The sequence below is a fragment of the Octopus sinensis genome, linkage group LG27 (assembly GCF_006345805.1).
Source record: "Octopus sinensis linkage group LG27, ASM634580v1, whole genome shotgun sequence".
NCBI classification, from domain to species: Eukaryota; Metazoa; Mollusca; class Cephalopoda; order Octopoda; family Octopodidae; genus Octopus; species Octopus sinensis.
Window position 1 is genome coordinate 11,270,652 of NC_043023.1, and position 12,820 is coordinate 11,283,471.

The 12,820-nt window shown below is 39.1% G+C and overlaps 3 protein-coding genes across 5 annotated transcripts in view; 1 reads left to right on the forward strand and 2 right to left on the reverse strand.

Moving 5' to 3' along the window:
* LOC115225006 (zinc finger protein 239-like) overlaps positions 1-12,820 on the reverse strand; it is a gene marked incomplete at its 3' end in the record, with an annotated part of 188,247 nt that overhangs the window by 112,807 nt on the left and 62,620 nt on the right. The gene's annotated exons all lie outside the window — the stretch shown is intronic.
* LOC118768185 (zinc finger protein 91-like) overlaps positions 1-12,820 on the reverse strand; it is a 339,442-nt gene that overhangs the window by 95,786 nt on the left and 230,836 nt on the right. The window lies entirely within an intron of this gene.
* Positions 1,855-5,356, forward strand: LOC115225012 (zinc finger protein 239-like). 2 transcript variants are annotated; one of them, XM_036514294.1, is made up of 3 exons: positions 1,855-1,995; positions 4,001-4,788; positions 5,041-5,356. In XM_036514294.1, exons 2-3 carry the CDS (start codon positions 4,355-4,357, stop codon positions 5,273-5,275), a joined length of 669 nt encoding a protein of 222 aa, XP_036370187.1. In that variant the 5' UTR covers positions 1,855-1,995; positions 4,001-4,354; the 3' UTR covers positions 5,276-5,356. The 2 variants fall into 2 exon arrangements, with proteins under 2 accessions (XP_036370187.1, XP_036370188.1); XM_036514295.1 differs by lacking the exon at positions 1,855-1,995 and adding an exon at positions 2,415-2,432.

A 12,820-nucleotide genomic window follows, 5' to 3' on the forward strand; every position in this document is an offset into this window, starting at 1 on the left:
GACAATTGACCCGGGTCGGAAGAACAATGCGCCTTTATTCCGTTTCGTAGTCGTCCATTCTGTTAAGGGCGAGGATCTTTTCGGTTTCAAAGGCAGTTTTTTCTAGCGGTGTCATATAAAATTGTCACCCATAATTATGACCCTAGTATGGATCTATTGCATTTCAATCTGTTTTAGGGTTAGAAATAGGGATGGGGTGAAGGGTATCTTTTTTTTCTTCAGAAATGTAAATAAACCCAATCTGTTTCTTAAACGAGGGACATATTAATACGGCACAGAATGTTTTTTTTTTTTTACCTCAATAGATGTCATTGATTGATTGAAATCAAATTCTCACCAATTGGAATCTTTTCACAAATGCTTTCTACATGAGACCATCACCAAGGTATTCCATGTGCCAACAGTTCCTGCTTCTTAATGTGGTACCTTCACCAGGATATTTTCGGTGACAGTATCATTAGTGCTTTTCCGTTTGTATGGCACCACCACCAGTGATTTTAATGTGGCACCCACAGCAGGGTTCTTATTCCTTATTTCTTTATTGCCCACAAGGGGCTAAACATAGAGAAGACAAACAAGGACAGACAAAGGGATTAAGTCGATTACATCGACAACAGTGTGTATCTGGTACTTAATTTATCGACCCTGCAAGGATAAAAGGCAAAGTCGACCTCGGCGGAATTTGAACTCAGAACGTAATTGCAGACGAGATACCGCTAAGCATTTCACCCAGGTGCTAACGTTTCTGCTAGGATTCTTTACATGGCACCAGCAAGAGTGCTTTTTATGTGGTACCAGCATCAACAGGATCACCCAGTACCTTGCATGACAAAATCCCCCCACAACAGAGAGGGAAAGAGGTAGTATTGTAGGTGGCGAACTCGCAGAAACATTAGCACGCCGGGCGAAATGCGGAGCCGTATTTCGTCTGCCGTTACGTTCTGAGTTCAAATTCCGCCGAGGTCGACTTTATCTTTCATCCTTCCGGGTTCGATTAAATAAGTACCAGTTACGCACTGGGATCGATATAATTGACTTAATCCGTTTGTATGTCATTGTTTGTCCTCTCCGTGTTTAGCCCCTTGTGGGCAATAAAGAAATAAGTATTGAAGGGGTATAACTTTGGGCCAGTTGAGATATTTAGGGTATAGAAGGGACAGTGTCTAGATTTAGAGAAACAAAACACAAGATGGTCAGTCTAACTTTTGATTCATTTTTCTTTTGCAACAAATTCATCAAAATCCAAACACAGGCATTTTCAGTAATCAAGATCTCAGAGTCAATATTTTTATAGATAAAGATGATGGGATCTTTTCAGTTTGAACGGCAGATTTTTCTAGCGGTGTCATATGAAATTGTCACCCATCATTATGACCCTAGTATCGATCTATTGCATTTCAATCTCCTTTAGGGTTAGGGGTGGGGGGAAGGGTATCTTTTTTTTCTTCACAAATGTAAATAAACCCAATCTCTTTCTTAAACGAGGGACATATTCATACGGCACAGAATGTTTTCACCTTAGTAGACGTCATTGATTGGTTGAAATTGCAGAAATTGAAGGAAAAAAACAACAAATATCTTACAAACTATAAAATTTTCTCAATAAAACCAAGAGAAAAAGATGTTTCATAAACACATTCTACCAGTATTACGAAGTTTAAAAGTGTTTAGTTACGTAGAAATTATTTTTAAAAATCTGCCGGTCAAACCGAAAATATCCTAGAATATACAAGTACACTTTGTTAAAATAATCTGGTGAGAATTAAAAAAAACTTGAAGATGGAGTTATTCACAGAAAGGGACAAAGTTAAAAAGACACCGGAACGAATCCAACAAATCAGTAGCGCTCTCTATTGGAGAATTAAGGAAATACAATCATATCAAGGGGAAACAACTTCTACACCACTTCAACCACGACGCCAAAATAGCTAATTAGGGAAGTTAATTAGGGAGGTTAATTACCGATCACTGAGTCACTGTTTATTTGTGAATACGGTAAGTTGACAAATATTTACTTTAAGGCTGTAATAGTGTTGATAATACTACTAATAATAAGGTAAATGATAGAATTCTGTGAACCTCTCGATGTTACAGTAATTATTTTTCCAAGCGGGAACCTGACAATAATTAGGAAAATATATTTCTTTGACTTAATTAATAACTTTGAAGCTGAAATGTTGATTTGTTGTTTATAAAATACTATGACCGACTGTTACATGTGATATAAAGTAAATTAGTTGGTATAAATGAATGTAATGTGGCATAATTAATTAGTAAAATGAGAAGAAACCGATTGAAGATCATATTCGTTCATAGGAAGTTGTTTTACACCTATTACACACATTTTTTTTTTGATTTTCTGATATTTGTTACGCCCTATATTAACCCATTAATTAACGTTGTCCCGTTGTTAATGAGGCATTGATAAAACGGTAAGTTGAGAAAGATTTGCTTTAAGGTTATATTAATAATCGTAATGGTGGTTTCAAATTTTGGTCCAGGGCGAGCGGGAGTCGATGACACGGGCCCCAGAATTTCCTGAACGGGATGAACGGCAAAGTCAGCCTCGGCTGTATTTGAACCCAAGACTTCTAGCAACGGAAAAAAGATTCAATGATTTGTGCGATATTTGGTTGATATTTGTAGCTGTGAAAGAAAAATGTTTTTGATTTGTACGCGATTTGACTGCTATTTCTAACTATGGAAGAGAGATGATGAATTGTGTGGGATTTGGCTGCTATTTCTAGCTATGGAAGAGATATATATTTGACTTGTGTGGGTTTGGTGTCTGTTTCTATCTGTGGAAGCTACCTTCTACATTTTACATCGTTGCCAAATTCGGAAAAGGAAGAATTACATGTTTCATTTTGTACTGAAAAGACAAAGTGGAGAAAAGAATTGCAATGGTGATCTGTGTTCTAAAGGGGTGAGGAACAACGTTCCAAAATCATTGATAGCTGTGTACCCCCACCCCGAATTTATTGTCTCATAACTTGCAGAAAATAGATACATTTTACTAAAACTTTCAACAAATAATCTCTTGGATCTTGTAGGTTGGGTGTACCTAAAGATTTGTTGGAGAAAATTCTTCCAAGGAGATTGGCAGAGGAGTTTTGGTTAATTCACACGACCCGACATCTGCCCCTTTATAATTTTGAGGAGAGTACCTTTGAAACCGTTTAGATTATGATTATTGGGTTAGTGCATAATTATTTAACAAAAACATCTTTAAATGGCGGTCTGACTGTCTGCCAAGTAAATGGGAAGCAGTAATTGAAAGAAACACAGAGCATCTCAAAATAAATACAGTAACGAAAGGGTTAATACAGTCTATGGGGATTGGACATTAAGCATAAGCCAGTGTGAGCAGTGGTTGCAGAAATTCCAAGCCAGAAACTACAGGCTAGAAGACGAGCCTTGTCCTGGAAGATCTGTAGAGCTCAATGAGGACAATGTACAAATTCTGGTGGAACAAAATCCCATCCTAACTGTTGAAGAACTGTCAGAGATGCTTGGATTTGGTCATTCAACCATTCATCGACATCTGAGAGAACAATACTGGAGGAGTATTTTTCATCACGGACAAGTGAATTTTGGAAGAGTGCTCTGCACGTTTGCTGCATAGATGGAAGAGCATTGTAGAAAATGAAGGAGAGTATATTTTAGATTAAAAAAGAAATTTGTTTATTTTAATTATGAAAAATAAAAGAGGCATTATTTATGAGACATAGGCAGAAACAGATCTGCGCGCACAGCACACGGATTCACACTCATACACAGACATAAACTTATACACACACAGATGTATATATAGATGTTTGTGTGTGTATGTAAACTGTATGGATATGTACGCTTTACACAAGATTTTCTGATGTAAATTTTAATAAATTAAAATATTCAGTTGTTGAATGTTTATATTTATAGTTTATCTCCATAGAAACGAATCTGTATATTTTACATAGCCTCTAAACCTTACGCTGTTGTTTCTCTATAATTTCAGAACATCAACTGACATTGACGTAACAGAAGAAACATCCTCAATATTTACCATTTTTTGAAGACTAAAGCAAAATATTATGCAGAACAGATGTATAACATTGTTTGTAGAAATCTGTTGTAGAATTCCTGTGAAACATTTGCTCTGAAATAATACTATTAGCCAGGACTCGGAACAACACTGACTGGAGTATCAAGAAGAGGGGCTTCTGTGCTGGTGAAACTTGGATAAATTTATGTAATTGCTGCTAGAAAAAGGTAACAGTGGACAGAAATACAGGAACAGGAGTATTTGTAAGGAATTAAGTATAACAATAAAAGAGGAAAAATATTTTAACTGGGATTTGAGAGGAAAATAATGGAAAAGAGTGAGAAACTTCAAGAATTGGTTACCTCTGAACAAATTATAAAAGAAAAGAAAAATTTGTCTTATGAATGTGACATCTGTAAAAAGGTGTTCTCTATCAAAGGTAACCTAATTTCCCACAAATGTATTCATGCAGGAAAGAAACCATTGCACTGTGATATCTGTGGTAAATCATTCTCTCAAAGTAGTAACTTGACTGTTCACAATCGTATTCATACGAGAGAGAAACCGTATAGTTGTGATATTTGTGGTAAATCATTCTCTCGAAGTTATGCTTTGAAGGGACATGAACGTATTCATACAGGAGAGAAACCATTTTACTGTGAGATCTGTGGTAAATCATTTTCTGATAGTTTCAATTTATCTGTACACAAACGTACTCATACGGGAGAGAAGCCATATCGTTGTGATATCTGTGGTAAATCATTTTCTCACAGTAGTCATTTAACAAGACACAAACGTATTCATACAGAAGAGAAGCCATATTGGTGTGATATCTGTGGTATATTATTCTCTCAAAATAGTACCTTAACTGCACACAAACGTATTCACACAGGAGTGAAGCCATATCGTTGTGATATCTGTGGTATATTATTCTCTCAAAATAGTACCTTAACTGTACACAAACGTATTCACACAGGAGAGAAACCCTATCGTTGTGACATTTGTGGTAATACATTCTCTGTAAGTAGTTCACTAACACAACACAAACGTATTCATACAGGGGAGAAGCCATATCGATGTGATATTTGTGGTAAATCATTCTCTCAGAATATTGCCTTAAAAATACACATACGTATTCATACAGGGGAGAAGCCATATCGTTGTGATATCTGTGGTAAATCATTTTCTGGAAGTAATAACTTAACAAAACACAAACATACTCATACAGGGGTGAAAGGAAAAGGGTAGTCCCTATAGTTTCCTGTTTGCTATATTTGTTTAATATTCCTGCGTTTTATGCAATGGAAATTATGATTAAAATATTTCCCAAAATTTCAGTTGTTTGTTTTGTTTTTGCAATATTCACCTCCCACTCCATCCTTGACCACTCATGCAGTTTCCTTTCCATGGTGTAAGGACCTCTTATACCAAATCTTCTCCTCCTGACACCCCCACACATTATTCTTTCTTGAATATTGCATCTTGTAATTACAATATATTTATTGTTTATTGTATTTTAGATGCTTCACTCATTAAATATGCCAGCCAGGTGAAGGGTGACAAAATGGTTGATCAGGGAAGTTTCCAGAGCTATAAAAGCAGGAGAAACCAGAAAGGGAGAATATGAGGCATATGTATAGTTTAGTGCCCCACACCAGATGGATTCCTTGTTAGTTCTGAATAATCGTTTCTTCAAATTAAACTTTTCAGAGATAAGTTTTCGAAGGTCCAGATTAAGATTATTTTCATAAGCTTGAGAACGAACATTTTGGAAGAGATTCTTATTATGAACCCCACCCTGTTTTTGTCAACCCTGACTTCATAACTTGGGGAACCCTACCAAGCACTTGATCAACTAAAAATCTGGTGGCACACCAGCCAGACTGGCTACATTCTCACTAGAAAGCAGAACAGGCAGATACTTGTGAATGCCCAGTTCTTCCCAGGTAAAGAATGGAATTAACAACATAGGTTGGCAGTGAGTGATTTGAGACTTAGAGCTTGAAGGTCTGAGAGATTTCAACCAGTCTAAAAATGGAAGGCCTAGAAATTTAGGGATTCTTAAGCCTTTTGTTACCATATTTCTGTTGAGATACTCTGTGTTTCTTTCAATTAATTTTAAATATAACAACTATTAAAAATAATGTAGTCATCATTAAGGTAGAGTTAGGAACAAATTGTGATTAAGATTTGGTGGAAGATTTTAATTCAGATCTTTTGAAAACAAAACATTTGTTCTATGGGTCCAGAGGCAATTTCAGCCAAGCTGGTACCAAATGGGTTAAGAATTGTTTCTCTATTATATATTTTAACCCTTTGTTAGCATATTTCTTTTGAGATGCTCTGTGTTTCTTTCAATTAATTTTAAATATAACAAAGAACTTAGTTATCATTAAGCTGGTGTTAGGAACATAAATTGTGACTAAGGTTTGGTGGAAGATTTTAATTCAGATCTTTTGAAAACAAGACATTTGTATTACAGAGCCTGAGGCAGTGTCAGGCAGGTTGGTCATGAAAGGGTTAAAAGCAGTTGGAGAAGAACTAATGAAAGACTTTGAGAAAAACGGGGAGGTGAATGACAATTGGAATATCCATTGAAGTAGTTTGTGTAGAGCTGCAGAACAAATATGCAGCTGGTGCAAACTATTATATTTGTTTTTGTGTATGAATAAATCTAAAGTCATTGACTGGTGATTTTCTGTTATACGTAGAAGGAATTTCGACAGGAAACCAATCGATTATTAGAGAGCAATAGCGTTTGGAGCGAGCAAAGCGTTGGCGACAGGTGGTGCGATCAATCAAAAAGCCGTCATCTTGGCGGCGATATCGCCTGCGAGTGTGTCCGGTAGCGTACGTAACACATGGACGCATCGTGTTTATGCACGTGGCTAAGGCGGCTATTGCTCTCTAATAATCGCTTGCTTTTTATTTACTTAATGCATTCTTCACTTCGGCATACTGGACAGAGATCGCATCGCATTCATGCACGCATTAGCTGTCTATCACCGCCTTAACCGCATGCATAAACGCGATGTATCCATGTGTTACACACGCTACCGGACACACACTCGTGGGCTATATCGCCGCCAAGATGACGGCTTTTCGATCGATCGCACCGGTCGCCAACTGTTTGCTCGCTCTGAACGCTATTGCTCTCTACTACAAATCGCTTGCCTGCATCCAACTTTATTACTAATATAATCATCATCGTCGTCGTCATCATTATCATCATCATCGATTAACGTCCGTTTTCCATGATGGCATGGGTTGGACAGTTTGACTGAAATCTTGGAGAGCCAGCTGCTGCAACAGGCTCCAATCTAGTCTAGCATAATTTCTACAGCTAAATGCCCTTCCTAACGCCAACTATTCTGACAGTGTAATGGGTGTTCTTTATGTTCCATCGGCACAGGAGCCAGATAGCGGGTCACCGGCCCCCAGCTGCGGTATTGGTTTTACTTGACTCGAGCATACTACAAGCTTACGCATGTCCTCGGCATTCATGGCCCATGTTTCACTACTGTATAGCATGGCAGTTCACACATATGCATCATACAGTCCACCTTTCCCCCTGAGTGAGGGGCATTTAGCTGCCAGCAGAGGTAGGAGCTCCCTGAATTTGCCCAGGCTATTATTACTCTAGTTGCTACACTCGCAGAGCAATCACTCCCACTACATACTTGGTCGCCTAGGTAGTAGAAAGTATTTACTACTAGTTTCTTCCCCAGGCATATAATGGAAGCTGTTTTCTGAACACCTTCAGTGTTTATTGCCCCACTGCATCTGCCACACACAAGAAATAATTTTCTCAGTTAACCTTCCTTTGATATTGCTGCACCTTTTATGTGTCCATAGCTTACACCGGGTGCATCGTATGGAGTTTCTACCAATGCCTTTTCTACAGAGGAGTTTGTGATTTGACAGCCTGCACACTAACTAAAACTTTGGTTTTGGCTAGGTTAACCCTAAGGCCATTCAATTCTAGACTTTGCTTCCACGCCCTAACCTTTGGCTCCAGTTCCGGCAGTGACTCTGCTATTAGTGCAAGGTCATCAGCATAGAGGAGCAGCCTGTCTTGAATTCCTCTGTTATTGCCTGGAGGACTATAATGAATAAGTGGGGGCTGAGGACTGATCTTAGGTTGACCCTTACCCCTACCCGATATTCTTCACTGTACTCGTTGTCAACCCTCACCTTACTGTACATGGCTTGTACAGCTCTCTATAAACATTCATCCATCCCTAGTCTCCTCATTGATAGGGGATCGGGGGACCCTGTCAATGAAAGCCAGGTACAGAGTTTTATCTTGGACTATCTATTTTTCCTGCATCTGTCTTATCAGAAATATAGCATCAGTGGTGCTTTCCCCTGGCACGAACTGAAACTGCATCTCATCTAGACTGCCTCTCTCCCTAATGACCTTCATTACCTGATCCAACAACTTGATACCTCTGTAATTATTTGTATCTAATGCGTCACCTTTACCTTTGTTAGCAGTTGACTATGGTGCTGCTACACCAGTCATTGGGTATGACTCCTTCATGTATCACATCGTTGACTAGGCTATAGCTGACACTGCCAGATATTTTGAGCATCTCTGTGGTGATTCCTGATGGTCCGGGGGCTTTCCCTGTCTTCATACCCTTAATTGCTTTACCTACCAAGGCACTGTCAATTTAGATAGATAGCTAGTCCCTCTGTTGGGCCGGCATTCAGCAGACTCTCTTTCTCACATTCATTCACTTTATTTAGCAAACTTTCATAATGGCGTCTCCAAACCTGTCTCTTTGCAGTTTCGTTTAAAGCAAGTGAACCGTCACCCATGCGGTTCTCTCTCACACACTGTCTGGCAACAGGAAAATACTTCGAGTCTTTGGTCATCATGGCGCAGAACATTGGCAAATTTTTCCTTATCTGCTTCCCCTCTGGCCAAATAAACCTATCTCCTAGCTTCCCTTTTGGCAGTCTGATACAATTCCCTGCTATCGCTGGTCTTCCAGTCCTTCAAAGCCTGTTTCTTTCCCTTACTAGCCCTGTCAACAACATTGTTCCACCACCACATTACTTTGGGTTGAGAGGAGACTTTGCACCATCCACAGATCTGGTCGCTAGCCCTCAAAAGGTTGTCCTGTAGAAACCTCCAGTTGTCTTCCACAGCTTTGAGTAATATGTCTCTCAATCTCTTTTTGTAGGATCCTTAAGCTTCCAGACCCTTCTCCTCCATTCTGGTCGTCTTCTGGGCATCCATTTAGCCCTGATCCTGAAGTCGCTAACTACTAATCTATGTTGTGGGGTACATTCTTCACCTGGGAAGGTTTGGGCATTTACAAGTAGTTTTCTTTCCTGTTTCCTAGTGAGGATGTAGTCAATTTGACTAGTGTGTCTACCAGATTGGTAGGTGACTAAATGGCCCTGAATATGCTAATCGATTACCATTTAGTAATTATGATACTTCTACAATTGAAGATAATTTTAATAAATAATGAATTTATGTATTGTGGCATTTGATACTTGTCAATTGTCTACATTGTTCACATAAATGCCAGTACCAGGCAGAGGTGGTTTCCAGCAGTAAGAGAAGCTTAAGAATAAATAAATGGAAATTTATCGGCAGAACAAAGTTAGTAACCTAAAACTTAATTAACCTCTTACACTCTCAGTGTTGTGATGAGAGTCAAGGTACCCTCTTGTGAGGAATGGACTGAACCGAGAGAGTGTTATTTCATAGTGAAGTTCGAGAGTGTGGGTTGGTTTGTTCATTTGGAATATTTGTTGGTTCTTGAGAGATAGTTATGTTGTTATTGCTGCTGCATTATCTTATTTTATCACACTGGTACCACATATTATAGGTCATTATCCCTCTACTGAGCGACTGGTTTCATTTAAGGGTTTTTCTTTGTCCCTTTCTGTCAACAGCTTCCCCTTCAAATTCTTTCAAATTCTCACCAGATTATTTTAAGGAAGCGTACTCACATATTCTACTCTGCGGCCGTTTCCCAGCACACGACATGGCATCATCGCAGATACTGTAGGAATAAAGACGTCTTCAACCTCTGCCTTCCTGACGTCATGCCATCGTACTTCCGGTCCCTTCCTGACGTCATTTCCTCTCCCTTCTAATTATTCTCCTTCCTTGACAATTGACCCGGGTCGGAAGAACACTACGCCTTTATTCCGTTTCGTAGTCGTCCATTCTGTTGAGGGCGAGGATCTTTTCGGTTTCAAAGGCAGTTTTTTTCTAGCGGTGTCATATAAAATTGTCACCCATAATTATGACTCTAGTATGGATCTATTGCATTTCAATCTGTTTTAAGGTTAGAGATAGGGGTGGGGTGAAGGGTATCTTTTTTTTCTTCAGAAATGTAAATAAACCCAATCTGTTTCTTAAACGAGGGACATATTCATACGGCACAGAATGTTTTTTTTTTACCTCAATAGACGTCATTGATTGGTTGAAATCAAATTCTCACCAATGGGAATCTTTTCACAAATGCTTTCTACATGATACCATCACCATGTGCCACCAGTTCCTACTTCTTAATGTGGTACCTTCACCAGGACTTTTTATGTGACACCATCATTAGTGCTTTTCTGTTTGTATGGCACCACCACCAGTGATTTTAATGTGACACCCACAGCAGGGTTCTTATTCCTTATTTCTTTATTGCCCACAAGGGGCTAAACACAGAGGGGACAAACAATGACAGACAAGCAGATTCAGTCGATTACATCAACCCCAGCGCGTAACTGGTACTTAATTTATTGACCATGAAAGGATGAAGGGCAAAGTCGACCTTGGCGGAATTTGAACTCTTATGTTTTTTTTACCTCAATAGACGTCATTGATTGTTTGAAATTGCAGAAATTGAAGGAAAAAAACAACATATATCTTACAAACTATAGAATTTTCTCAATAAAGCCAAGAAAAAAAATGTTTTATAAACACATTCTACCAGTATACGAAGTCTAAAAGTGTTTAGTTGGTGAATATGGAGGGTGGGGTAACACATCTCAGCTGAGCTGCAGCAATTTTTGTCTGGTTCCGAAAGCATCAAGTGCTGAAAATGAACTTTCTTATCTTCCATTTTAGAGGGTTACAGAATAAACACAGGTTATAGGAACATAAACCTTCTTCCATGAAAAGATAGCTTAAACTGTGCTCTAAATGGAAGTGTAGTCAAATCCTATTTGATGGACTCAAGCATGTTCTAAAATAAGTCGAAAGGTAAGCTACTATAAATCGGCACGAACATTCTGGACCACCCCATAGTATTGTATGGGCGTGCCATTGTGCCAGTTGAGAGATTTAAAGTATAGAGGAGACAATGAACAAATAAAGAGTAACGTGTGGTAAGTAGCTTGCTTACCAACCACGTGGTTCCGGATTCATTCCCACTGCGTGGCACCTTGGGTAAGTGTCTTCTACTATAGCCTTGGGCTGACCAATGCCTTGTGAGTGGACTTTGTAGAGGAAACTGAAAGAAGCCTGTCGTATATATGTATATATGTGTGTGTGTTTGTGTTTGTCCCCCCCCCCAGCATTGCTTGACAACCGATGCTGGTGTGTTTATGTCCCCGTCACTTAGCGGTTCAGCAAAAGAGACCGATAGAATAGATAGTACTAGGCTTACAAAGAATAAGTCCTGGGGTCAATTTGCTCGACTAAAAGGTGATGCTCCAGTATGGCCACAGTCAAATGGACTGAAACAAGTAAAAGAGTAAAGAGTAAAACAAACACAAAATGGTTACAGTATAAATTTTTTACTAATTTTTCTTTAACGAATTCCTCAAAATCCAACCACAGGCATTTTCAGTAATTAAGTTATCTCAGAGTCAACAGTTTTTACTGATGATCAAAAATTTGAGGTTTACATTGACATTAATGAAGTTGATGTAGGGAAAAAACCCGTCTTATATATTTCTTTACTACCCACAAGGGGCTAAACACAGAGAGAACAAACGGATTAAGTCGATTACATCGACCCCAGTGCGTAACTGGTACTTAATTTATCGACCCCGAAAGGATGAAAAGGAAAGTCGACCTCGGTGGAATTTGAACCCAGAACGTAGCAGCAGACGAAATACGGCTACGCATTTCGCCCGGCGTGCTAACGTTTCTGCCAGCTCGCCGCCTTTCAAACCCCATCTTATAGCAGACAAAAAAGTCTTAATTATTGTCATGTAAAAAATTTTGACATTCATACAGTTACACTTGTGTGTGAATTTTAACGTGTGTGTGTGTGTGCATGTGCACTTCTGGAGAAAACGATTTTCCACAGATGTCACACTCAGATGGCTTTTATCCGGGAGGAATACATTTATGTACATTTAAGTTAGGTCAATGGGAGAATGATTTACCACAGATATGACCACGAGAGTTTGTCTCCTTGTATAAACGTGTTCCTATAGCTATGGTAAGACCTCACCTGGAATTTGCATCACCAGTTTGGAACCCCTATCTTGCCCAGGATATTAATCGTCTGGAAGCCGTTCAGCGACATGCAACCAAAAGAATACCCTCCATCAGGCATTTGCCATATTCTGAACGCCTTACTTCCCTGGGCATGGACACATTGAAACTCCGTCTGGCAGCCACCCATAAAATTATCAACCATCTTACAAAGAATATCTCTGAGCACCTTTTTAAACTCCACCTGTCTAACACCCGTGGACATGTTTACAAAGTCAGAAAACAGCACAGCTCCCATGACTTTCGGAAACATTTTTTCACGCTAAGAGTTGCTGAAGCATGGAACAAACTGCCGGCATCAGTTGTTAGTCGTCGGAGCACTG